The 26,092-nt window shown below is 51.5% G+C and overlaps 1 protein-coding gene across 1 annotated transcript in view; it reads left to right on the top strand.

The window, feature by feature from the left end:
• The window catches only part of Dnah1 (dynein axonemal heavy chain 1), a 60,448-nt gene that overhangs the window by 23,599 nt on the left and 10,757 nt on the right, over positions 1-26,092 (top strand). Inside the window, exons 26-55 of the mRNA XM_036198604.1 lie at positions 415-578; positions 799-912; positions 1,258-1,446; positions 1,699-1,804; positions 2,358-2,471; positions 2,984-3,133; positions 3,457-3,543; positions 3,653-3,839; positions 6,734-6,825; positions 7,016-7,170; positions 9,300-9,477; positions 10,261-10,455; positions 10,536-10,655; positions 10,887-11,045; positions 11,135-11,242; positions 12,340-12,480; positions 12,620-12,780; positions 13,240-13,397; positions 14,153-14,326; positions 15,076-15,114; positions 18,067-18,245; positions 19,240-19,470; positions 20,523-20,719; positions 21,191-21,326; positions 22,145-22,353; positions 22,569-22,740; positions 23,599-23,790; positions 24,162-24,272; positions 24,915-25,100; positions 25,382-25,573. Coding sequence (XP_036054497.1) covers positions 415-578; positions 799-912; positions 1,258-1,446; positions 1,699-1,804; positions 2,358-2,471; positions 2,984-3,133; positions 3,457-3,543; positions 3,653-3,839; positions 6,734-6,825; positions 7,016-7,170; positions 9,300-9,477; positions 10,261-10,455; positions 10,536-10,655; positions 10,887-11,045; positions 11,135-11,242; positions 12,340-12,480; positions 12,620-12,780; positions 13,240-13,397; positions 14,153-14,326; positions 15,076-15,114; positions 18,067-18,245; positions 19,240-19,470; positions 20,523-20,719; positions 21,191-21,326; positions 22,145-22,353; positions 22,569-22,740; positions 23,599-23,790; positions 24,162-24,272; positions 24,915-25,100; positions 25,382-25,573 — 4,596 coding nt within the window. The remainder of the gene's footprint in view (positions 1-414; positions 579-798; positions 913-1,257; positions 1,447-1,698; positions 1,805-2,357; positions 2,472-2,983; positions 3,134-3,456; positions 3,544-3,652; positions 3,840-6,733; positions 6,826-7,015; positions 7,171-9,299; positions 9,478-10,260; positions 10,456-10,535; positions 10,656-10,886; positions 11,046-11,134; positions 11,243-12,339; positions 12,481-12,619; positions 12,781-13,239; positions 13,398-14,152; positions 14,327-15,075; positions 15,115-18,066; positions 18,246-19,239; positions 19,471-20,522; positions 20,720-21,190; positions 21,327-22,144; positions 22,354-22,568; positions 22,741-23,598; positions 23,791-24,161; positions 24,273-24,914; positions 25,101-25,381; positions 25,574-26,092) is intronic.

The following is a 26,092-nucleotide window of genomic DNA, read 5'->3' as shown; positions in this document are numbered from 1 at the left end:
AGGGCAAAGGTGAGGTCCAAGGAGCAGATCAGGCTCCGTAGCACCAGAAGAGGGGCCCTAAAGAGGGCTCTGAGCCTGGGCAGGTGCCCCTCTCCTAATGGCCAATGAGGCCGTCCCTAGGTTTTTCCTGTAGTCCCTTGGGCTATCCATGATCCGTGCTTATCGCCGCACTCCAGACTCCATTCCCAGCCCTGAACATAGCGTTGGCACTGCACACCACCAGGGTGGGGACCATGCGTGTGCGCTGTGTGCTCTTCCGTCTTCCCTGGCCCAGTCCTTGGCTCTCCTCCCATCTCAGACCAGCGGAAGCCCCAGAATACAGAGGCTGTCATGGCAGAAGCCTACCCTCTGTGCGAGGGATGAGGGGCTCCCTGCAGAGCTCAGATCTCAGCAGCGATTTCCCCATCCCCTCAGCTCAGTGACCTGGTGGCCCTGGTGCGAGGGAAGCTGTCCCGCATGCAGCGGGCGGTGCTTTCGGCACTCATTGTGATTGAGGTCCATGCCAAGGATGTGGTGAGCAAGCTGATCATCGAGAACGTCGTCAGCGTACATGACTTCGAGTGGATCTCTCAGCTCAGGTGAGGTCACGGAGAGCGACCCCAGGGCTGGAATGGATGAGGCTGCAGGTAGGGATACTGTCAATCCACACGAGGCTTGTCCCTGGCCTCGAAGCTGAGAAAAGATGGATAAGGTTATTTTTGTGTCTTTATTCTCTAAAATAGTCTCCTCTTTTTAACCATACACCTACTCAGTGGCCTGTGGCCCCATGTCCAGAAACCCGTTTCCCTGCATTGCTAGGTACTACTGGACAAATAATGACCTGTACATCCGTGCTGTGAATGCTGAGTTCATCTATGGCTACGAGTACCTAGGCAACAGTGGGAGGCTGGTGATCACTCCCCTCACTGACAGGTGAAGGCCCCTCCCCAGCTGGCTTTTGAATAAAGGAAATGGGTGGCTTTAGGTCAGCCAGCCCAGGGTGGGGGGTCTCTAAACGAAGCTCAGCAAGGCGCAGAAATGGGGCAGGAGAAACTACCCTGGTACCCAGCCCCAGGCTCCCGTCCTGACCCTGGCAGTCGGGGCTGGCATACCTGGACCTGAGGGGAGCGGAGGAGAAAGAGCTGCTGATCCTCAGTGTCCTGGGGCGGGGCGGCGGGGGGGGGGGGGGGATGCAGTGCCTCGGGTCTGTGGAACAGCCCAGGAAGAGGAGCACCCAGGATGGCTGTGGCCCATGCCCACCTCATCTCTCTCCCACAGGTGCTATCTGACCCTGACTGGAGCCTTGCACCTCAAGTTTGGAGGGGCACCTGCGGGCCCAGCTGGCACAGGGAAAACAGAGACCACGAAAGACCTGGGAAAAGCCTTGGCCATACAGACAGTTGTGTTCAACTGCTCTGACCAGCTCGACTTCATGGCCATGGGCAAGTTCTTCAAGGGCCTGGCCAGGTGAGAGCCGGTGTGAGCCAGCACAGGGAGAAGCAGGGGGAGAACGCTCAGAGGTGTCTCCCAGGGGACAGGGAGGAGTGGCAGAGGTCAAAGGCTCAGCTCAGTGGGCTAGGGGTGGGACAGGGATAGGACTGAGGTCGAGCTGGGGGTCACCACTGAGCGCTTCCTCCCCAGGGAGGTCTGAGGGTTGTTGGAAGGAGGTGCTAGGTATGCGCTGAGTGCATGCCCCGCCAAATGCCTTGTTTTGCTTAGCGCTGGGGCCTGGGCCTGCTTCGACGAGTTTAATCGGATTGACATCGAGGTGCTGTCTGTGGTGGCACAGCAGATCACCACCATCCAGAAAGCACAGCAGCAGCGGGTGAGCCTTGGGCACCCTAGGAGGATGGCACTTCCCCCATCACCCTGAGTGCCATGTCTAAAAGGATTTTATAATCCAGTTCCAAACCACACATCCTTCCCTCAGCCCTTACCTCGGGTAAAGGGAGTCCTGTCCTACACCCTGGCTCTTATGGAAAGCCCAGGCCATCAATCCTCTCACCTGCCTTGTTCAGGGTAGCCAAGGATCTTGACCAAGGGACAGGAGCTGAGAAACTGACACACCCCACTTGAAGTAGAGCCCTAGGTTCTGTTCTGGGCTGGGTTTGAGTAATCTTAAGGGACCAGTCAGAACTGTGAATAGTGGATGTAGGGAAGCAGCAACTGTGTGGAGACCTCTGAGGAACTGGAGCCAGGTCCTGGTAGCCCGTGAGAGATCACTGAGACCTAAGGTGCTTAGGATAGATCCCGGGAGGTCTAACCCAGCACCAGGAATCCAGTCTGGCTGACCTCAATGGCATGAGGGAGCCCAGTCAGAGGACAGGAAGGTCTGGGCATCTCTTTAATGTGGGCTAACCCCTGTACCTCACACACAGGTGGAGCGCTTCATATTTGAGGGCGTTGAAATCCCCCTTGTACCGTCCTGTGCCGTGTTTATCACCATGAACCCAGGATATGCCGGCCGCACCGAGCTACCTGACAACCTGAAGGTAAGTTGAGGCCCAGGGTGGTCAGAAGGTGAGGGAGCTCTAGCCTGGACTCTAGGATGCTGATGTTCTAATTTAAGAGCGCACAGCCAGCTGCCTGGCCCAAAGCACTGGGGCTCCCTGTGGTGGCATTCCTGTCCAGGGAACCCACTGGACCACACCCAGCTACAGAGGGAAGGCCCTGGACGTGTCTTCAGGGCATGGGAGATGTCTGGGATTCCGGTGGGGCAGGGGGCAGGGTTGTCTGACAGAAGATGCCATGGTGGATGTGTGAGAAAAATGGGAAGACAGACAGCGAGAGGGGCCCTCTCCTGGGAGTTACATGGAGAAGGCGTTCATTGGCACAAGCAGCTATTTCTAGTGGTAAGTGCCGCACAGCCACTGCAGAGTGGAAGCCTCAGTGTGCCCGTGTGGCACAGAGCATCCCAGCTGGGATCAGATAGTCCAGAGGATGGGCAAAGTCCCAGGGTGGGCCTGTGATCTGTCTGCCTTTCACGTGTATGTTGTATGTCCAGGCCCTCTTCCGTCCTGTGGCCATGATGGTCCCCGACTATGCCATGATCGCCGAGATCTCCCTCTACTCCTTTGGCTTCAATGAGGCCAACGTGCTGGCAAAAAAGATCACCACCACCTTCAAGCTGTCTTCTGAGCAGCTCAGCTCCCAGGTAAGGCCCCGGTTAGTTCCACAACCTCGGGCTGGAGGGTCACCATCCACTCCCACCTCCAGAGCTGTTCCAAATTCACCTTCTATGATGGGAAGATTCAGAACAGGTATGCCTATAAGCCAGAGAGTTGTAGGGAGGCTGAAATAGAAGGTCCCATAGAAGGGGCACCTAGCCTAGGCTACAGTGTATGGGCCTGGGGGAAAAGGACATCTCAGCTACAAGACAGGGGATGAGGCACGGCCAGGTTCCACATGGGAGGCAGTGTTGACGAGACAGAACCAAGGACAGCACCTGCATGAGCTTCTTCCCATGGTGCCAAACAGGATCACTATGACTTTGGGATGAGAGCTGTGAAGACTGTCATCTCAGCTGCTGGGAACCTCAAGAGAGAAAACCCCACCATGAATGAGGTGAGCTCTAGCCACAGAGCTCCCATGGAGAGGGCTTCAGAGGGTCCCCGCCTTGGAGGGGGCAGTCCCAACCCACCACCCTGAAGCCCTTGCCGGCCACCTACTACAGGAGCTGATCTGCCTTCGGGCCATCCGGGATGTGAATGTGCCCAAGTTCCTGCAGGAAGACCTCAAGCTCTTTGCAGGGATTGTGTCCGACCTGTTTCCTACCATCAAGGAAGAGGAGACTGACTATGGCATCCTGGACCATGCCATCCGCAAGGCCTGTGAGAAGAGCAACCTCAAGGATGTGGAGGGTGAGCTCTAGCCCCAGGATTTCTACAGACCTATGGTGTTCCAATCTGAGGAGGTGCTGCCTCCAGCCACCTGAGAGTGAGTCCAGAGCTGGAGACAGGGACCAGACGATGCTGTCTCAAGGGTCCCTCGCCACTGACCAAGGTGCCCCTGGACTTGTCCTTACTAGCTCTCTCCTGGAGATGGGCAGCATGTATCTTTACCAAGACCCCACAATTTATCTTGTATAATATTTGAGGAACCAGCCTTAGTATTACACATCCCAGGGGCTCTGAAGAGAGAATTACTAATGAGGACTATTTTTGGAAAACAGAATCTCATCACACCGAGCTCTATAGTCCACTTGCTTTAATTCCTCTGGCATAACATCCTATATACACAGCTTCAGTTCTGTTCCTGTGCCTAGCTCCTTTCCTGCCTGATTTCTCTCTGTATTCATCTACTGCTCCCTCTAAGTTCTATCTTAATTCTCTCGTCTTAATTCTGCCTCTTCTAGGTCCTTTTCACCTTGTTCTTACCCAGCTAGTACTTCCCCATCTGGCTCTTCCTCATCTTCCATCTCATTCCTCTAGTACTCTCTTCTAGTCCTTCAATCTAGTTCTTCCCCATCTCAGTTTGTTCCTCCCAAGTTCTTACCCATCTAGTTCTTCCATTCTCTTTTCTCTTCTCCATCCTCCACGTTCCTCCTAAGTCTCCCAGGAATCTAGTTATAAACCCAAGCAATAGTAAGCCCCGGTGGAGCTTGAATTCTACAGGGTCATAAAGGCAGGTAAGAATTTTCCTCAGGCAATGACCACCAGACTTTCTTTTACAATCCAAAATGGGAGTGGTAAAAGAGAAGGTCAACTGAATGCTAATGACCAGTTAGCATATCAAAAAGGGGGATCTATGTGTTCAGTCTACATTCCTAGAAGTAGTTAGGTAAGAAATTAGGGGTCTATAAAGTTAGTAAGGCTATTAGAAGGGAGGGTCCGAGCTAATGTGTGTAAAGCTATTATTTAGCATCCACCTGACCTAGGCAGTGTCTCCCTGTGGAATTTATCTTATATCAGGAGACTTGCAAGTGGGCTGTTACCACTGTTAGTCCTTGAAAGTGGCTAAGGGAGATATCTGATTCCAGGGAAAGCCTCTCCTGAGGCTGTTCTCCAAATTCCTGGGATGTGTATGTCCAGAAAGTAATCAGTCCACACTGTTAGCCCTTCTTAGGGAAAAATCAATTGGGAAAACTATGAAGGCACACATGATTTTCATAACAGAATACAGCTGATATATAACAAGCCAAATAATACCAGAAGCTCCTTGGAATTTGGCTTCCTCTGGAGGAATTCCCTGATCCCTCCAGGTAGTGACTTTGCCATAACCAGCTGAGTTCTTATGATATATTCCTGCGGCCTGCAGCAAATTTAGGTCTTCTGCCCATGGTAGGAGCCATCCCAACCCAAAGTCCCTCTCTAGCCTTGCTTCATGCAGCAGTGAGTATTTGTTGAGTGTCTTAGAGTTTCTGTTGCTGTGACCAAAACAATTTGAGGAGAAAAGGGTTTATTTGGTCTTACAACTCGCAGGTCACAATCTACCACTGAAGGAAGTTAAGGCAGGTCCCTGAAAGCAGAAACGGATGCGAAGGCCATGGAGGAGGGCTGCTTACCGGCTTGCTCCAATGGCTTGCTCCGCCTGCTTCTTGTTTGTTTGGTTTGGTGTTTGCTGCTTTTTGTATGTTTTGTTTTTTGAGACAGGGTTTCTCAGTGTAGACCTGACTGTCCTAGAACTCGCTCTGTAGACTACAGCTGGTCTTAACTCAGAGATCCACCTACCTCTACCTCCACAGTGCTGGGCTTATAGGCATGCACCACCACCGCCCACCTGGCCTCAGCCTGCTTTCTCATAGCACCCAGGACCACCAACACAGGGATGGCCCCACCCACAGTCGTGAAGAAGATGCCACATGCTTGTGCACAGTCCAATATGATGGGAACTTTTCTCAGCTGAGGTTCCCTCTTCCCAAATGGACCTAGCTTGTGCCAAGCTGACCTCCACTGGTTGAGACTGTCCTCTCCCCAGCTTGGCTGCTGGGTGTAGGGGAACACCACAGCCTGGTCACCACGTGTCCATGCAGCTGGCGTTCTTGATCCCCATAGTCACAGTCACTCCGCTTCTCATCCCAGCACCTCCCAGAAGGTCCTTAGGGGCGGGGACTCTCTAAGGAAGGCATGTCTGGCCACACATCCCTCCAATAGGGCCTGATCAGTTCATTTGCTCATCTCAGCCCTGTGGGTCCCCTTCCTCGGTGCTTCCCATGGCTTTTTCTGTTCCGTATGTAACGTAACGCTCCCTTCCCTGGCCTCCAGCAAGCCTGTTAGATCAAGCCCTGGGCTCTTCTCTTCACCCACAGCCTTGGGTCAGCTTTGCTCTCCCTCCTTTATTTGTACCCCGTCCCATTGGCAGGGACCCCTGAGCCTGACAGAGCTATGACCTCCCCAACCCCTTGGGCCAAAGCTACATGCTCTTTCCTAAAGCTCCTGACTGACTGGGATTTGGCCCCTTGAATTTTACCTCACACCGGAAAGCACTTTCTCAGGCTGGTGCTCTCAGGAGACTGGGTAGTTGCTTCAGGAAAGAAGTTCATTCTGAGGCCCATAATGGCTGCCCCAACTAGACAATGGTAGTAACACTAATACTGACAGGCATCTGGAGAGGTTCTACTCCATGCCCTGTAGGCCCTGTGCTTGGGGCTTCACCTGCCCCTGCCATGGCATAGGCATTACTGCCTCCCCCACTTTGCAAATGAAGACACTGAGGCTCAGGGGGTCAAATGACACCTCTAAGGCCACACAAGCTAGCTTCAGAGACATGACTCGATCCCACCCTCTAACCCAGGTTCCCCTGCGTTGTCCCCTAGGCTTCCTGATCAAGTGCATCCAGCTATACGAGACCACAGTGGTACGGCACGGCCTCATGCTTGTTGGGCCCACGGGCTCTGGCAAGAGTAATGTAAGCAGAAGCAAGTGCAGGGCCTGGGAGTGGCGGTGGGGGTCGTGCATCTCCAGCAAGGGCATCAACCTCCACCTGTAACCCACTGGCCTTTGGAATGCCCTCCCCACTTCCTGTAGTCCCCAGCCCACTGCATCCATCCCTGCCTCTGAGAGGCCAGGAGGTTCACTTTCTGGTGGTGACTCCACAGTGTTACAGAGTCCTGGCAGCGGCCATGACGATGCTGAAAGGGCAGCAATCCATCAGTGGTGGTGTGTACGAAGCCGTCAACTACTACGTGCTCAACCCCAAGTCCATCACAATGGGCCAGCTCTATGGGGAATTTGACCTGCTCACCCATGAGTGGTGAGTGGCCCCCAAGTTGCTCCAGACTGCACTTGCTCTCAGGCTGCCTGCAGCAGCAGTTGGGAATTGACGCTCTCAGCAGAAAGCCTGGGGTTATAGCCAGCACTCCACTTCCTCCCCTGGTGACCTTCCTCTGTTACATCATTTGCACAGTGATGACAATAATGGCACTGTGACTGTGGCAAGGAAAGGAACCTAACACATGAGATGTGCCAGGAACAGTGGCTGGCATGAATGAACATTCAGCAAATGGCTGTCTTTACCCAGAGAGAGACTGAAGATGTCACTTCTGGGCCTTGCTCCCAGGCTAGGGCATGCATGTTCAGAAAGATGAGTGGGTCTGGGAGAAGGGTAACTGAGTGGAAACCTCCTTGAATGCTGAAACCTGCTCTTGAAAACAACAACACAAACAAAACAAAACAAAAACCCGATTCTATTTCTCCAAAGCCACCCTCTCCTACTGGAAGTATCTTCTTAGTTGTGGTGCTCCATAAGTCCAGTAAGTGATGGGCGCTAATGAGAGTCACCTTCCTTTTCCAGTGTGGACCTGCTCTACTTTTCCCATTTCTGTGTAATGGTCTTTCCCACACCTACTCCAGACTCATGGTAGTGGGGGTGAGGCCAGGAAAATGTCCCATTGAAGAAAACAGTTACTTAACTATAACAAGCATGCTAAAGAACACTTTATTCAGGACCATGACCACATATAGGGACCGCTGGGGCAGGGTCTCAGGGTAAGGAGCAGAATGTCCTCAACTCCAAACACAGCACAGGCCAGTGGGGCCCGGCAGACACCAGTGGGTAGAAAGTTTCAAAGAGGGCCAAGTAGTCAGACCTCACCTGAGGGAAATGGGGAACCTGAACAGGTGTTGAGGTGGGTAAGTGTGTGGGGTGAGGGCTTGTCTAAAGTGACTTAGTAGGCTGGTTGCTAATGCTGAAGTGTGCATGTGGAGCCTAGGAGACTACCGGGAACCAAGTAGAGACTCTCCCTGGCATATAGAACTTCTGTAAGCTGAGCCTTTCTTAGATTCTGAAACAAAACTTGACCCTTCTCCAGCTCTTCCCACCTTCTAGAACTAAATGTGCCTCTCTGCCTTTGCTGGCGCCTCTCCCATTGGGACACCACCATTTACTTTCATTTAATGTGACCTCCATGGGAACTCCGCAGAGAGGGATATAAACATGTTCTCATTATACCATGTTAAACTAAAAACCTCCGTTTTTCCTATTATGATTTTTTAATGAGTGAAGGTGTGATAGTTTAAAAGATAAGAACCAATGATCTCAATGCATTATATGTAAGTAATATACAAAAAAAAATTAAAGACACCTTTAAAGAAATCAATAGACAGGTCATAAATTTGTAAATACACTTGTATCTATATGTGAGTTTTTTATTCAAAATATAATCCCCATCAGACATTTTATTTTCTGTAGATTCATTTACCTGAGGTCAAGCCCAATCTGTAACTATTTAAATTGTACACCCTTCTGAGCAGAGGAAAGAAATCTTGTACTGAGCCATCCCATGCCACCGTGAGGAATGAATTGGTCCTTTGCCCAGTGTGTCCATGATGTATACACTACCCCCCTTAGCACTTGTCAGCCATTCAGTCACCACATTGACTCATGGTCTCACTGCTTATAATTAAATAAACCCTGTTTTAACTAACTATGGCCCCATAGTGTAAACTTTTATTACAGTGTCCTGTTACAATTGTTCTGTTTGTTAATGTACCTCAAATATAAATCAACTTTCTCATATAGATTTACATGTAGGATGAAACAGTTTATATATAGTATTATGTACTATACACAGTTTCAGATATCCACCATGGGCGTGGGAGGGTCTTGGAATATATCTCTTGAAGATAAATCAGTATTTTTAAGTAAGAAACCTGTTTTGTTTTGTTTTGTTTTGTTTTGTTTTTCAAAATTGACCAATACTTCAGTAACCAGTTGGCAAATACATCAAAAACTGCATTATATCAGCATATGAAGACAATATAATGAAACCTGTTATCAAACATAATTAATATATGCTGGGTAGCCAGGTTTCCCTGGGAGCCATTTGTGCCTACACCCTGTGTTCCTGGCACCTACAGCTCTTTCCTCCCTGGTGGTTACAGGACAGATGGGATTTTCTCCTCCCTCATCCGGGCTGGGGCCATTGCTGCTGACACCAACAAGAAATGGTACATGTTTGACGGGCCAGTGGACGCTGTCTGGATAGAGAACATGAACACAGTGCTGGACGATAACAAAAAGCTGTGCCTCAGCTCCGGGGAGATCATCAAACTCACAGAGGTGTGCTGCATGCCTACCCACCCAGTCTCTTCCCCAGCTACACCATGGTGGCCAGGCCTCATGTCACTCTACCCTACCTCACCGAGGAGCCTGGAAGGCAGGATCTTTGGCCCAGCCCCCGGCACCCCTCCTCTAAGCCATGTCCTATGCGGCTACCTTTCAGAAGACCTTCTTCCTAAGGTGTTCCAAGCCTAGGGCCGTGACAGCTGCCCTATTGTTCCCTAGATTATGCCACCTCATGCCTCCCAGGTCCACTCCACTTTGGGCTATGTCTACCCATTCTGCTCTATGTTTTATATTAACCCGGCTCTAGCAATGTGTTAAGGGGCTGGGGACTCAGTGGCACAAACCTGGCCACAGGGACCTGCTTGTTTTGTGTAGCTCAGCTCTTGAGAAAGCCAGTTATAGTCAGGGTATGAGAGCATTTCAGAGTGCATACTGCACTAAACTCCTGAGATCATGTGGCAGTTCATATGAGCCTGTGTGTGTGGCTGGAGCTCTGAAGCAGAGCTCATGTGTCCTATCAGGTTTCCCAGACCTCTAGAAACTCCACACTGGCCGGAAAGTCCAGGACTCCCCAACTTTGGCTCTCCCTCAGGGCTCTGTGGATGGCTACATTATCAGATGATGATCTAGGCATCACTGAACCTCAGCCCCAGCCCTGCTCCACCCTACAGCTGCCCACAGAGCCTCCTGGCAGGATGGGCAGACAGCTTTCCAAAGCCCCAGATCCCTCTCCCTTACTTGGGGGTAGCCCACTTACATGTTGTATCTTGGCACCAGGCAATGACCATGATGTTCGAAGTGCAGGACCTGGCAGTGGCCTCACCAGCCACAGTATCCCGCTGTGGAATGGTGTACCTGGAGCCCAGCATCCTAGGGCTCATGCCATTTGTTGAGTGCTGGCTAAAACGTCTCCCTTCCATAATAAAGCCCCATGAGGAACATTTCCATTACCTCTTTGTCAAGTTTCTGGAGGTAAGTGAGGCTACCCAGCCAAAGGGGTCGTAGGGTATCGTCACCACCAGCCATGAGAGCCTGGTGCTTCTTCCCAACAGAGTTCCATCTCCTTCGTTCGAGCCACAGTAAAGGAAGTGATTGCCTCAACCAACAGCAACCTGACCATGAGTCTCCTGAAGCTACTCGAGTGCTTCTTCCAACCTTTCCTCCCCAGAGAGGTACAGCTCAAACTGTAGGGCTGCAGGCCTGGTCCCCCTTGTCCTCTGTTCTCCCAGCTTGTCCGAAAAGAGCCTATGAATTCCACCTCCAGCTTCCTAGAAGAATTGGATTGACTCCCCACAGATCATGAGCCCACCCCATCCAGTGTGCATTGTAGGGAAACAAACTGCCCACTTAGGCTTCCCACTACTGCCCCCAACATAGCCTAACACTATTCCCTTTGTTCTCAGGGCATCAAAAAGATACCCTCTGAAAAGCTGAGTCATATCCCAGAGCTGATAGAACCCTGGTTCATCTTCTCTCTGGTCTGGAGTATAGGCGCCACAGGGGACTACAACAGCCGCCTCAACTTCAGTCAGTGGCTAAGGATGAAGATGTTGTTAGAACAGGTAAGAAGTGGTAGGACCAGGCCAGACCTCCAGGCCAATGACAGGCCGCACACCAGGGCTCACGAGTCTGCTTTCCTGGGTCTTGACAGGTGAATCTACATTTCCCAGAAGAAGGGCTGGTGTTCGATTACCGACTGGATGATGCTGGGATCAGCAGCACTGAGGAAGAAGAGGATGAAGAGGAGGAGGGCAAACAGGTGGCCATGGGCTTTCCCAGGAATGAGGGAGGGTAGAGTCCCACCCCATCAATGAATAATGGCCACTTAGAGAAGGCCACATTGATAGCCACCGGGTCTGAGACTGTTGGCTGTTTCTGTTACCCCCCGGAACTCTGCAGTCTCTCGGCTGTTTACTGTTGTGTTCATTTTATAGACATGGGAATTGAAACACAAAATAGTCATCATCAGCTAGTCAATGGTAGAGCTGACCTTGGGCATGGAGTTTGGAGGCTTCACTTCCCAGACACATATTTCTTCTGTGTTGATGATGAATCCAAAGGCTGGCCCCTCTTTTCTAGTTAGCAGTCCCCCTGTTCCCTGGAACCAAGCTCCCTAAGGGCCCAGGAGCATGCCTGGTACCCTGCTTTAGTGTGCCCATCTTAACTGTCAGCCAATGAGAACTTCAGAGTCCACAATTATTCCAGGGCCAGGGCCCCCGAACCCCAGAGGAGGCCACAGAAAGTCACTATGTAGAATCTTGCTGTGGAACTTCAGGGTATATTTGGGTCTAAGAGTCAGAACTGCCACCATGGGACATGTTGGTCTGGCCAGAGTGAGCCCTTCATCAAAGAAGTTTTGTAAAGGCCGTGGGTAAGGGAATTCATGGGGTAGGGACAGTGAGGAGACAGTGTGAGGTGGCCTCTCCATATTCAACTGTCAGTGCCCTGGGCTCTGTTGTCCCCACTCTTTGATTAACCTAAAAATAAACAGTGAGCACCTTTGCCTTCCTGGGATATTCAGTTCCCAGAGTATCATTTTGCCAAGACCTAGGGACTGACTTGACTGACTGTGTGTAGGAATGCCACCACTCAGCAGCTGTAGTCAGGGAGCCCCCACCTGCTCAGCTGTGTTCAGAGAACCTCTACTCCTGGTGGTTTGTGTTGGGTGCCTTCCATCCCATGCAAAGAGCAGACCACAGGAATTCCTATCTCTGTCAGAAGTAGCCCTTCCCCTAGATGTCCTTACCAAGACCCTGCAGAACAGTACCTCATCCTCGGGTTGTACTTAGCAATGGGGCCACAGCCAGGAAAGGAATGGGAAGGGATTTCAGACCCACCCTGACCCGGATGTTCCAGGTTGCCTGGGTAAAGTGGATGGACTCCTCAACTCCCTTCACCATGATGCCAGACACCAACTACTGCAACATCATTGTGCCCACCATGGACACCATGCAGATGTCCTACCTGCTGGGCATGCTGATCACCAATAACAAGCCTGTAAGTGCCCCCATCATGCCTGTCCCAGCCCACCCAAGGCTCGGGTTAGGACATGGCTAGTCTTCCACACCAACAAGTTGGTAGCTCCCTCAGCATTAGCCCTGTATGTGCCCCACCTTCCTAATTGGCGCTCTCCTAGGTGCTGTGCATTGGGCCGACAGGCACAGGGAAGACGCTCACCGTCTCCAACAAACTTCTCAGGAACCTGCCGCTGGAATATATCAGCCACTTCCTCACCTTCTCAGCCCGCACTTCTGCCAACCAGACCCAGGACCTGATTGATAGCAAGCTGGACAAGAGGCAGGACACCGTTGGCTCCTTCCTCAGCCACAGTGTCCCCAACCTTACTGACCCAGCTGTCTCACCCCTCCCCACCAAATTACGATCCTGGCTTTGCCTGAAATGACACAGCAGAAGCCAGAAAGCCCACTAGGGGCCTAGGTTGCCTTTCAGATCTCTCCTTGCCTCTTTCAGGATCTTCCTAGTCTTTCTGCGGGGCTTCCACTGGCCACTAAGGCAGGGCTGTGGGCTGCCTTAGAGATAGTGATTTTCCACCTTTCTGGAAAGTAGGACTCTTGTTAAATACCTCAGATACAGGTCAGCTTGTCCCAAATGTCCCAAGACAAAGGGCTGGTCATGAAGTTTAGCAATCTAAAGATGGATAAAATTTAGTGAGGTCCCATTCGGCTGATTCTTAGGTTCTTGGAGGACCTGGTGCCCATGGGTGCTGGGCTAACACAGCCCACCCCCCTCCCACAGGCGAAAGGGCGTGTTCGGGCCACCCCTGGGGCGCAACTTCATCTTCTTCATTGATGACCTGAACATGCCAGCCCTGGAGATATACGGGGCACAGGCGCCAATCGAGCTCTTGCGCCAGTGGATGGACCATGGTGGCTGGTATGACCGGAAGATCATCGGTACGTGCTGTCCTGGGATGGCAGGCAGTGGGCCGCATGTGCTGGGTGACAAGCACAGTGGGTACAAGGCAAAGACCATTTTAGGGGTCCACAAAAAATTTTTTTTGATTTATTTATTTATTATGAACACAGTATTCTGCTTGCATGTGTCCCTACAGGACAGAAGAGGACACCAGATCTCATTACAGATGGTGATGAGCCACCATGTGGTTGCTGGGAATTGAACTCAGGACCTCTGGGAGAGCAGTCAGTGCTCTTAACCACTGAGCCATCTCTCCAGCCCCACAAAAAAAATATTTTAATTCCTCTTAAAACTGGAGGGAATGAACTTAGGTCAAAGAAAAGTTTCAGTGCCTATTAACACATTCTCTCTGTATCAGTACTGTTGTAAATTACATTTTTGGATGCATATATGTACATGTGTTTGCAGGAGTGTGGGCACATGTGTTGGGAGGGAGGTCATGCTGAGCATGTTGATCACTGTCGACTTAACTAGGCAGGGTCTCTCACTGAACCCAGAACTTGCTGGTTCAGCATGCCTAGCTAGCCAGTCTTCCCTGACTCTACCTCCTGAGTCACTAGGATTACAGACAGCCTGGCTGTAATTATGTGGGTACCTGGCATGCAAATCCTCTGAGCCATCTCCCCAACACCATAAATCCCAGTTTTAACAGACATTCTTATCATGGGCAAGGGGCCCACAGAAGTCATGTCATTCTGAGTAGACCCATGACTGACTTCCTACTCCCACTCAGGAGCCTTCAAGCACCTGGTGGACATCAACTTTGTCTGCGCCATGGGTCCCCCAGGGGGAGGCAGAAACGCTATCACTCCAAGGCTGACACGCCACTTCAACTACCTGTCTTTCATTGAGATGGATGAAGTCAGCAAGAAACGCATCTTCTCTACGATCCTGGGATGTTGGATGGGTGAGTACAGGGTCGGGGCAGGAGAGGCCATGGACAGAGGCAGAGCCCCAAGCTGGTTGTCACACCAGACAGCTAAACAGCACTGGGCAGGAAGAAGGCACTGAGCTGCTGACTGCAACCCAAGCCTTACCCCTTTACTCAGTTGTTACAGCTGGCAAGTTCCTGAACCTCTGTTTCTTTAGCAAAGGCTGCTAATATTAATACCTACCCTCCAAGTCTTGAGACCTAAGGTATGGCACCTAGCACCTAAGATAAAGCCGTGCAGCAATTCTGCACACTGCACATGTGATAGGCACATATCTCCGTATATGTGTTCATTCACATAAAGAAGTGCTAGTGTTCGCCCAGAAGCTCACATAGAATGACTGTAACTTTTTGTAGAACAGGAAAACACAGGAAGACCAAAGGGACAAAGTAGCCCTGCTCCATCCTGGGGCTTGGAAAAAGTCCACCCAGGATGCTGTTTCTCCAGTAGCCCACCTCCCGCCCAGCACACCCCACCATGGAATGCCACTTGGCACCATGCTGGGCAGAGTGCTAGAAGTCAAGCCTTCCATCTGGCATGGGCCACCCTGCCAGAGCTATAGACCAGGGCTCTCTTTCATGTACAACTGGGGCAAGGGGCACACTGCTCTGAGAAAGGGTGGGAGGCAGCTGCTTCAGGAGCTCCCAGCAGGATACAGCTGGCCAAGCTGGCCCGCAAGGGACCACCTAACTCTGAACCTTGCATCTGTCCCTCAACCCTGCAGATGGACTCCTTGGAGAGAAAAGTTACCGAGAGCCTGTGCGTAAGTGTGGCCTGGGCCTGGGAAGATCTTGGGGGAAAGGGCTCACCTGGAGTCAACCCTGGACTCTGGCTTTAGCTGGTATGCTAACACTAGGGTCAGAGACCATGGTGGGCCTCCTAGAGCTGCTTGCTCTTCAGGCTCCCAAACCACTCTTGGCCATTCCATCGATCATGCCTCGGTTAGCGTCACACTGGTAGCAGGAAATAAACAATGAGTGGATAAAGGAAGGGATCCAATGAACTCTGCTGTCTAAAAAAACCACAGTAACAAGAAAGCCAGCTTCTCCAAGCGGCAGGCATGAGCAGGAAAGCGAGTGGCAGGCAGGCATCCCTCTTCTTCTTTTTTTTTTTTTTAATTAACTTTTTTTCTTTATTTTACATACTGACCAGTTTTCCCTCCTCCTCTCCTCTCATTCCCCCCAATTCCTTCCTACCCCCCTCTTCCCATCCATCCATTCCTCCTCCATCTCCATTCAGAAAGGGGCAGGCCTCCCATGGTCTTGAATAGCGTGGCACATCTAGTTGAGGTAGGACCGAGCTCCTCCCCGCTCCTATAAAGGATGGGCAAGGTAATCCCTCATGGGGAACAGTTTCCCAAAAGCCAGCCAAGCACCAATGTATACTCTTCAAAGATGCTTCCCAAACAATCTTCTTCCTCCAGCCCAACCTGCTTCCTTCACATATTCATTATGAACCCCATTCAGTAAGCATTCATCAATTAATTGATGAGGTGAGTGTGCTCATGATCCAATCATCTCCAAATGATTGGATCTACCAGCTAGAGACCCAAGCTTTCAAACCACAAGCTTTTGTAGGAAAGCACTTCAAACACAAACTAGGTACCCCATCTTGGACTAACTAGGCTTTGACCTCCAACCACTTTACCCTCTTAAATGTGCTGTCCTCAGACAATCTCATCCTGGCTCAAAAGTAAAGTCATCATTATGTCATCAGCATCCAAGTTCATACCCTCAGCTCAGATTTCTCCCCTAAACATCTAACTCCATATTTCTCAGATGTCAACTGTGTATCTCAGACTGAACCTGTCCAAATCCAAACTCCCAGATGCCCCGTCAGTCCCCTTCAGTCTCTCCACCTTTGGTGGTGACGGCTCTATCCTTCTGGATGCTCCTGACAAGAATTTTCTCCAACCACATAACAACTGTCAGAAAACCTCTTGGCTGTCCCTGCAGAGTCTGTCCTGAATCAACTCACCACTCTGTCCTCATTCACCCCACCACTGGGACAGTCCCTTCCCTGGTCTACTCACTCTGTGTTCACTTACCAATGATCCAGCCTCCTTTTGCAGCTAGAGGGACCTGTTAAAACATTAAATCAAGCCAGGCAGTGGTGGTGCGTGCTTTTGATCCCAGCACTCAGGAAGCAGAGGCAGGTGAATCTCTGTGAGTTTGAGGCCAGCCTGGTCTACAGAGTGAGTTCCAGGATGGCCAGGGCTGTTACACAGAGAAACCCTGTCTCAAAAAGAGAAAAAAACAAACCACTGATGTAAGATGGGTATGCTGGTGCCTGCCTGTAGTCCCAGGCACTTAGTAGGCTGAGGCAGGAGGATCACTTCAGCCCACTAGTTTAAGACTAGCCTGAGAAAGTTCCTGTCTCAAAAATATACAAGACCAAGAATAAAAGGATATGTTCTTCTTCTCAACTGTCTTGGCCAAGCAATAGTCCAAGTCACAACAGTGCCAGGAAACACTGTCCATGCTTTGCATCCCTCGTCCATCTCCCACTCAGCCTCTCCTCATTGGGGTCCTTTACTTCCCATCTCCAGGGTGGTGTTCTTGCTGGCCCCTCTGCCCATTGGTCCTTTACTTCCCATCTCCAGGGTGGTGTTCTTGCTGGCCCCTCTGCCCATTGGTCCTTTACTTCCCATCTCCAGGGTGGTGTTCTTGCTGGCCCCTCTGCCCATTGGTCCTTTACTTCCCGTCTCCAGGGTGGTGTTCTTGCTGGCCCCTCTGCCCATTGGTCCTTTACTTCCCGTCTCCAGGGTGGTGTTCTTGCTGGCCCCTCTGCCCAGGACACCTTTTCTCCAGCAGTGTACATGCTTGCAATCTCTCTTCTCGGCCTCAGCTTGACTGTCTCCCTTCTCAGCGTGACACCCCACAGCATTTCTGTAATCACTTCAAAACCTAACTTGGAGGTTCCCCAAGCCTTGCTTTTTTTTTTTTTCCTGCAAGCCCCTGTGTAGCATTTTCTACCTGGTCGCTGTCTCTCTGTCAATCCATTTCTGAGACAAAGCTGTTGAGGGGGAGGGATGTCTGTCTGTCTGTCTGGGTCAACCTCTGTGTTCCTCACCTAGAATACATTTGTTCTCCTGACCCTTCTGCCATTTCCAAGTTCTTCCTGCACCTCAAGTCTGCACTCTCAGAGTTTAGTTCCGGGTGGAGACGGGTATTTTCCATAGAACAAGCACGTGGGTATGGTAGTGATGAAACACAAGACGGAACTTCTGCAACTCCATGGAGGGTGGTGAGGCCCCAGTGTCGGGCCTGAGATACAGGTCACCCTTTACCCACCATCAAGCACTCTGGAAGCCTGTGAGGACTTAGTGACCCTTGCTCATATGTCACTCAGCACTGCCATGTTCAGGCCTTAGCATAGACTCATTAAGGCAAGGCAGGAAGGGCCCGGCAGTACTGAGACCACTGATCCCCACAGTTCTGTGACTACATCTCAGTGCCCTATGCACGGCCAGTTGTCAGGAATGTGGGTGTAAATTTAGGGCACACAGAACAAGAGATCTCCACTCTAAGGTCGGGACATCAGGAAGGCTTTGCAAAGCAGGAAGCGTCTAAGAAAGGGCTGGAGCATAAGGAGCATCCAAGCCTAAGGCTAGGGAACGGGTGCTGGGGAATCACAAGAGCCCGGTTAGGACCTGTAGAACCTGCACTGGGACACTCCTGTCAGTGTGACCCGGCCCATCCTCCTGTCCCCACAGCTGGGGCTCCCAACATCGTCCATTTAACGGAGCCCCTCGTGGAAGCTACCATCAGGATATACGCTACCATCACCTCCCAGCTGCTGCCCACTCCAGCCAAGTCCCACTATACCTTCAATCTGAGGGACCTCTCCAAAGTCTTCCAGGGTATACTCATGGCTGAGCCATCCAAGGTTGAGGTGAGGATTGCCAGACCCCTCCCCCATGCCCAAGTCGCCCTTGCCATCCTCTCCAGACTTCTCCCAATTTTAGGCCTTTCTGCCTAAACAGTCCCCAGCCCTGGTTTAGCTAGGCCCTGAGGAAACTGGGATATAAAGGGTCAGGCCAAGCAGAGCCAGGCCTCAGCGCAGCTAAGCCTATCTTGTTAGTCAGACTCATGTCCAAAATTGTGACCATGGTAAGGACATACAAAGAACAAGCCAGGAGAAGGCAAGGAAGCAGGATAATTTCTAGTAGAAGCCTTATGTGTGAGAAGACTTGGGTAGAGGTGAGCCAGGTGCCTTTGAGAGCTAAACATGTGCAGGTATGAGGTGTGGGCAATGGAGTGCACAGGAGCCAGAGAGTACAGGGCTGTGGGTCCAGCATAGAGCTCAAATGGGGAGCCACATGGAGCCACTGGCTAAATAACCAAAGTGTGCTAGCCCTGGGAAGGTGGGGTGAATGAGACAAAAGTCGGTTCTGGCTTTGCCAGAAAAAAGTCCAGAACTCCCTTCATGTGCCCAGTTACCCTGAGGGAAGGACATGGAAGCTGGAACAGTAGGCAATGGATCCATACACGGAGAAAGAGGTTGGCAGGGCTTACTGAGCAGTTAGTTGTGGGGTGTTGGGAAGTATCAGGAGAACGAGGTATCTTTCCCAGGTTTGGAGTCTGGAGGTTTAAATAAAGAGAAGTGGTGTCTTTAGGATACCCATGACCAGCTACTAGTGCTGGGTGCCGAGTGGGCACTGGGAGCTAGGAATAGGGAGGCCTAAGCATTATTCTGCAGTTGGCTTGGTCTCCAGTTCGCCACAGGCACATCTCCCAACAGCTTATGCATGTGGCTCTGGCTTTGAGTCAAAGGAAGGAGACTAGTCCCAGGAAGCATGTTCCTACCCTCTATCTCTCCCCCGGGGACTTCAAATGATGACTCAGGGCCCAGGACCAAGGCAGGCACTGACCCTGGGCACTCACAGGACAAGGTGCAGCTGCTGCGACTGTGGTACCATGAGAACTGCCGTGTGTTCCGTGACCGACTGGTGAATGATGAAGACCGCACCTGGTTTGACCAGCTCCTCGAGACCCAGATGGAGGAACTGGGGGTGGCCTTCATCAAAGTCTGCCCCTTCCAGCCCATTCTTTATGGGGACTTCATGTCTCCAGGCTCAGATGTGAAGTCCTATGAGCTCATTACCAGTGAGAATAAGGTGAGTTTATGCTCTACTCTGGTAGGTCCAGGGGCCCCCAAGTGTAGTGCCTAGAGAGTCCAAAAGTCTACACAGGATGAGTGAAAGACCCCAAGCCCTCTCCTATCACCATTAATGAATCACTGTACTAGACTAGACAGTCAAATAAGCTTTTGGCTTCTCTGAGTCCCCATTTCCTCCTTCCTATGGGTTTAGCTAGGCAGCCCATCTGTGAGAACAAGCCTGGAGATCATCTGGAACAAATCTGCAAACTGTGACATACCACGTCCATCTGAGATGCTACCGTTCTCACTCACAGAGGGGCAGAGGGTTTGGGTGCCATAACTCAGTTATGACCTTGGGGACGGGGTTGAGGTTTTCATCAGTGGCCCCCAAGCTGTGAGGCCGCAGTGGAATGCCTGGGAGTTTTTCCCTATACACATCCTCTCCTACCTCCCAGGTGGTCCCCCAGGGTTGCTTCAGACTGGTGTGCTCATAGGCCAGGCAGACATGACTTTCCTTCCATGTACAGAAGAAGCAGAACTAGCCATGGGAAGGGTCAGTTCTGTATCAAAGAGGGCCTGGCACTCATCACTGCAATGTTCCAACCATCGAACCTATCTATAGCTAGAGCAAAAAATCAGTGGCGGGGGTTCCTACAGGGGCCTCCCCGAACTCTCCTGAGGCAGAGCTGACTAGAATCCAAAGAAAACAGCGCTAGGACCCAAAGCATTTGTTGGGGACTTTATGAATAGAGGGGGTTACAGATTTCTCGTGAAGCACATGGACACAATGTATCTTAGTATGTCGGCAATGAGGGCAAGAGCACAGAGACTTGGCCTCCGCATAGGGTTCTTTCAGCACATCAAGTGACAACCTGAGCCAGCTTGTCAGTACCTGAAGATATGCACGGTGCAAGATTGAGTTCTAGCCCACAGGAGGAAATCTGCCACTGGCCACGTTACAGAGTGCTCAATCACTCCCATTTCTGGGTCTGAACAGAGAGGAGTGGGGGATGGGAGACCCTTCCATGGAGGATAGCCTGCCATTCCCCACCACCTTCTTGTTCCCAGATGATGCAGGTGATTGAGGAGTACATGGAGGACTACAACCAGATCAACACAGCCAAACTGAAGCTGGTCCTCTTCGTGGATGCCATGAGTCATATCTGCCGCATCAGCCGGACTCTGCGCCAGGCACTGGGCAATGCACTCCTGTTGGGTGTGGGTGGCAGTGGCCGTAGCTCCCTCACTCGGCTCGCCTCCCACATGTAAGGGATCATAATGGGCAGTGGGTGGCATGCGGCAGACTGGCTAGAACAGATAGATGCTTTTCCACCATGGTAGAATCAGTGGTGTATCCCCCAAGAGAAACCTACTCAGCATGTGAGCTCTGGAAGAACTGGAAATGGGGCCTGGACCCCAAGAAGAGGCAGCAACAGTACCCTTTGCTGCTATGGGAGGGAGGTTGGAGGCAGGCATCCCAGAAGGATGCCTAGGAGAGGTATCCATGGGCCTGCTATCAGAATCAGAGCATGGAGGGTTGGGGATGGAAGGGACAGGATTCTAGGCTCTAGGAATAGTAGGCAAAGGTCAAGAAATAAGAGAATGGGTGCAGGACCTTAGAGAACCTGTAAGTCCATTCGGGATAGGAGCAAGTAACCTGGGGTATGCACACCCATCATCCATCAGTGCCTGGCCTCAGGCCTCTGGCCCACCTTGACCCAGACCCCTGCCTCCAGGGCTGAGTATGAGTGCTTCCAGATCGAGCTGTCCAAGAACTACGGCATGTCCGAGTGGCGTGAAGACGTCAAGAAGGTCCTGCTCAAGGCTGGCCTGCATAACCTACCCATCACCTTCCTGTTCTCAGACACCCAGGTGCAACCAGCACAGCAGTGGGCAGGGCTCGGGGTGGGCTGAACGGAGTGTCCCCAAGTGGGATCCTATAAGTGGTCAGTCCTATATGCTCAACTCCCTATACAACCGGACCAGGTGGGATTATGACTGGATTGGTCAAGAGAGGAACCAAACCCAGTGTCTCAGGGCAAAGGGGAGGCAGAGATCACTATTTATGCTCCAAGCACAAAGAAGCACACCACTCACAGGCCAATGGCTTCCTGCCATTAAGGACTACATGTTGGTTCCTGAGGTACAGAGGACCCACAGCTCCAGTTTTGGGGGCATAATGCCTCTTTCCAGGTCTCTGGATAGAGAGAGCACAACACAAACAATGCAGCACTTAAACCTGGCTGGCAGTACAGGTTGTGTCGGGGGACCAAGGCTCCAAGATCAAACCCCAACTCTAGACAAGTCCTTCCCCTCCTAGACCTGTCCAACCCCTTCATATGGTCAAGAAAGTGAGGTTTCCTTCTAACACAGGCTGGATGTCTCTGTCAGTTGCCATGGTTTCTTCCTGTAGTAAAATAAAGCCTAGAGGAAAGCTGGAAGGGGATCAGGAAGATGCCACAACACCAACCAGGACCTGGGGGCCTGCCACAGCCCATAGGTTATATTCAGAGTTTCCACAATGGGGAAGATCTGAGTACAAGTCCAGGACTTATGTGACCACTTGAGTGACACTGGCCTAGGTCTATATATGGGGCTGTTACAAAGGTCCAGGAAGACTGACTCTTCATGGAACGTGATACACAGGGGCTTCTGCAAAGGCTTAGCTCCTACCCTTTGTCCTTCTCCAGATCAAAAATGAGTCTTTCCTAGAGGATATTAACAACGTCCTGAACTCAGGTGACATCCCCAACCTCTACAGTGCTGATGAGCAAGATCAGATTGTCAACACCATGAGGCCCTACATACAGGAACAGGGCCTGCAGCCAACCAAAGCCAACCTCATGGCTGCCTATACTGGACGTGTGCGCAACAACATCCACATGGTGCTGTGCATGAGGTACACACAGTTATCACCAGGCCACACTAAGGTCTCAGGGATCATAGACAGTACTTCTGAAATGAAAAGTGGCCCCAGGCTTGGCCACTATGCCATTCAGACCAAACTTCTAGTCTGGTCTGGCAACTATGACATGGGGCTATAGATGGGCTCTGAGTCCTGAGCACATATGTATGTCAGTGTCCCTAGGCCTTACATGGACCCTTCTCCCTCAGTCCCATTGGAGAGGTCTTCCGAGCTCGCCTGAGGCAGTTCCCCTCCCTTGTCAACTGCTGTACCATTGACTGGTTTAATGAGTGGCCGGCAGAGGCCCTGCAATCTGTGGCCACCACGTTCTTGAATGAGATCCCAGAACTGGAATCTTCCCAGGAAGTAATTCAAGGGCTGGTAGGTATCTTGGTGAGAAGCAGTCTCTTGGGGAGGAATGTCTCACTTTAGGTAGAGGCTTAAGGCCACTGAGGCAAAACTTTGGTGAGATGGCATTACCTGTCCATGCCTCATTTTTCCCGTCTGTGAGCAGACAGGAAAAATGAGGCCATGACTCATATGGTGACTTAGTTTTCTACAAATGGCTAGCATTCCCCTTTCTTCCACGAGCCCCTAGACCCCTCTTTAGAGACCACAGACAGGCTAAGCCAGAGTTGTGTGCTTCAGTCTCAGAGAACTAAGATGCACCCAACATCTCCCCGCCTCAGACCCAGCCTCTGAAGGGACACTGTCTTAGGGCTTCCAGGGATTTCAGAGAGACGGCTCAGGGAGCTGCGGCAAGGACTCTGGGCCACAGCTGGGAGACACCTGGGCCCATGTCCGAGGCCAGCTCTGTTCTTTTTTTTTTTTTTTTTTTTTAAGATTGATTTATTTATTATGTATACAGTGTTCTGTCTGCACATATCCCTGCAGGCCAGAAGAGGGCACCAGATCTCATTACAGATGGTTGTGAGCCACCATGTAGTTGCTGGGAATTGAACTCAGGACCTTTGGAAGAGGAAGCAGTGCTCTTAACCTCTGAGCCATCTCTCCAGCCCCGCCAGCTCTGTTCTTGACTAATATGGATCTTGGGCTTTTCATCTGCAGAAAGGATTACCTTGACTGGGAGGTTGAGAGGATCTTAGGAAACAGTGAATATGAGGTGTAGAAGTTCTGCTATAGCCCTTTCCTCGAGACCAAGACACAACGGCTTTGTGGGTACCTGGTACCTGGTCTTTGCTGAAGTGCCGCAAGCGTCCATGGTCTCTCCTTCCACAGATTCAGGTCTGCGTATACATCCACCAGTCTGTGGCCACTAAGTGTATTGAGTACCTGGCAGAGCTGGCCCGCCACAACTATGTGACTCCCAAGAGCTATTTGGAGCTGCTCAATATTTTCTCTATCCTCATTGCACAGAAGAAAATGGAACTGAAGACTGCCAAAAATCGCATGAAGAGTGGCCTTGACAAGGTAGGCCTGAGAAAGGCCTTTCAAGATAATGGTTAGCTTCCTGTGGTTCCAGCAGTCTTAGCAGTCTTTGATGCCAAGGGGACCCAGAATTTCAGACTAGAGCCCAAAGTGCCGCCAAGGGTGACTTCCTTCTCAGTGAAAGAATAGAAATTAACAATAAAGGGAAAGGGCAAACGAAGACATATACAGCTTCTCAGGGAGTGAGGCATCCTCCTCTAGTGACCACCAAGCAACCTGGGGCCATGAATGACAGCAATCCAGTAGGGCCAACTCCTCAGAACCCTACAGACTTGGCCTCTCTCTGGGCCCTGTAGGACCTGTGGTTTTGTTTTGTTTGCTTCCCCCCACCCCGCTGCTCTTCCCTAACTCAGCTGCTGCGTACCTCTGAGGATGTGGCCAAGATGCAGGAGGAGCTGGAGATTATGCGCCCCCTGCTGGAAGAGGCTGCCAAGGACACCTTGCTCACTATGGAGCAGATCAAGGTTGGGGTGCCCACCTCCTCTTTGATCCCATCTGAGGATCTAAACATCTCAAAACATTATATGGCTAGCCCCTGGTCTTCACAAGTCCTTCAGCCTTGGTGTACTTGGTTTTCCTCGTTCACAGTTGTCCATTTACAACTGTTAATACTCTAAGCCAGGCTCTCCCCAGGCAGCGGTCCTACAGAGAGCAAGGCAGATGAATCCAAACAGGCCAGGCAATGCTGATGATCACAACTCAGACTGAATGGCAGATTCTGCACAGAATCAGGTTACAGTTAAGGGCCCAGTCCTCCCAGCATATACCACCATTATTAGCATGACAGCTTTCTGCCAGCATTCAAGTGTCCTGCTCCACAGAGTCAGGGTATTACAAAATGTTCTCTGAAGAAATGGGGAGGTGCATCTTTGCATCTTTGCATCATGTACGGATGGCCGTGTGGGCCTACAGGGCTGGAATGCCCAAACCTAGAAACTCCTAAGCGCTATTCTGTAACATGGAAGGAACTCCTGACCTTCTCAGGTCTCTACAACCTATTGCAATGAAAGGGGAAAAGGTGGACATCTCAGCCCTCAGAAAGGGGAGGATGATGTTCCCATCCTTGCCACTGGCCACTACCTGGACCCCCTGCCTCCCATCCCCAGGTGGACACAGCTATAGCTGAGGAAACCCGGAAATCAGTGCAAGCAGAGGAGATTAAGGCCAATGAGAAGGCCAGCAAGGCCCAAGCAATTGCTGACGATGCTCAGAAGGACCTGGATGAGGCCCTGCCAGCTCTGGATGCAGCCCTGGCCAGCCTTCGGAACCTCAACAAGAATGATGTGACAGAGGTGGGCAGCCAGGCATCTTCTCCCACTCACTATCCTATCCCTTTCTGGTGTCCTCTTGGGTCCTGATGGTGTCCCCAAGCCCACCCTCTGCACATCTTTTGGTGGCTGTGTACCAATAAGTGAGGGCAGAATGAGGGTCAGCTCCTTGTTCCACTTTCCTTATGCCGCCCCCAGGAAGTCCCAAGGCTCTAGGACCTATGGCAGTAAAGACTTGGTTGGTGGGACCCACCTTGCCCAAGGGTAGGACCTTCCCCACCTACACCTCTTGACATGGCCCACAGGTCCGCGCCATGCAGCGCCCACCCCCGGGAGTGAAGCTGGTCATAGAAGCTGTGTGCATCATGAAGGGCATCAAGCCCAAGAAGGTGCCTGGAGAGAAGCCAGGCTCCAAAGTGGATGACTACTGGGAGCCAGGCAAAGGGCTGCTGCAAGACCCAGGCCGCTTCCTTGAAAGCCTCTTCAAGTTTGACAAGGTACCTATGCAAAGCTTATGGGTAAGCCAGTGGGTAGAGCACAGTAGGATGGAACTGGAGAAGTGCCTGTGTCTACAGGTGCTGTGACCTCTGGTCTACCTCTGCATGTCCCGTCACCAGCTGCAGCACACATGCCCCTGGGGGACATAGAGGCATCTAGGACCATGGGACATTAGAGCCATGCCCCCGCCCCCACCCCAAGAAGCTGTCAGGTGTGATGACAGCCTCCCCCTCCCCAACAGATGTCTAGTGAGGAAACTGGGTCCAGGGCAGGTTCCTGTGCCTATAGGATGTCAGCCACAGTCACTCCAAGGCTCCATGGCCTGGATATCCCCACCCCCACTGGTCCTCGTCAAGAGGTTCACCTCCTGTTCTGTATTATCTCCCTCCCTGAGCTTCAGCTCCCTCTGGCTGTCTCTAGGTCCTCTGTACATCTATCCATTTGGGATTTTCAGTGTCCATAGGTATCTGCTCTCTTGGACTGTGCCATGGTTAGGTCATCCTAGAGCCTACAACCCC

The sequence above is a fragment of the Onychomys torridus genome, chromosome 9 (assembly GCF_903995425.1).
Source record: "Onychomys torridus chromosome 9, mOncTor1.1, whole genome shotgun sequence".
In the NCBI taxonomy this organism is placed as follows: Eukaryota; Metazoa; Chordata; class Mammalia; order Rodentia; family Cricetidae; genus Onychomys; species Onychomys torridus.
This window is presented reverse-complemented; position numbering and strand designations above follow the sequence as displayed.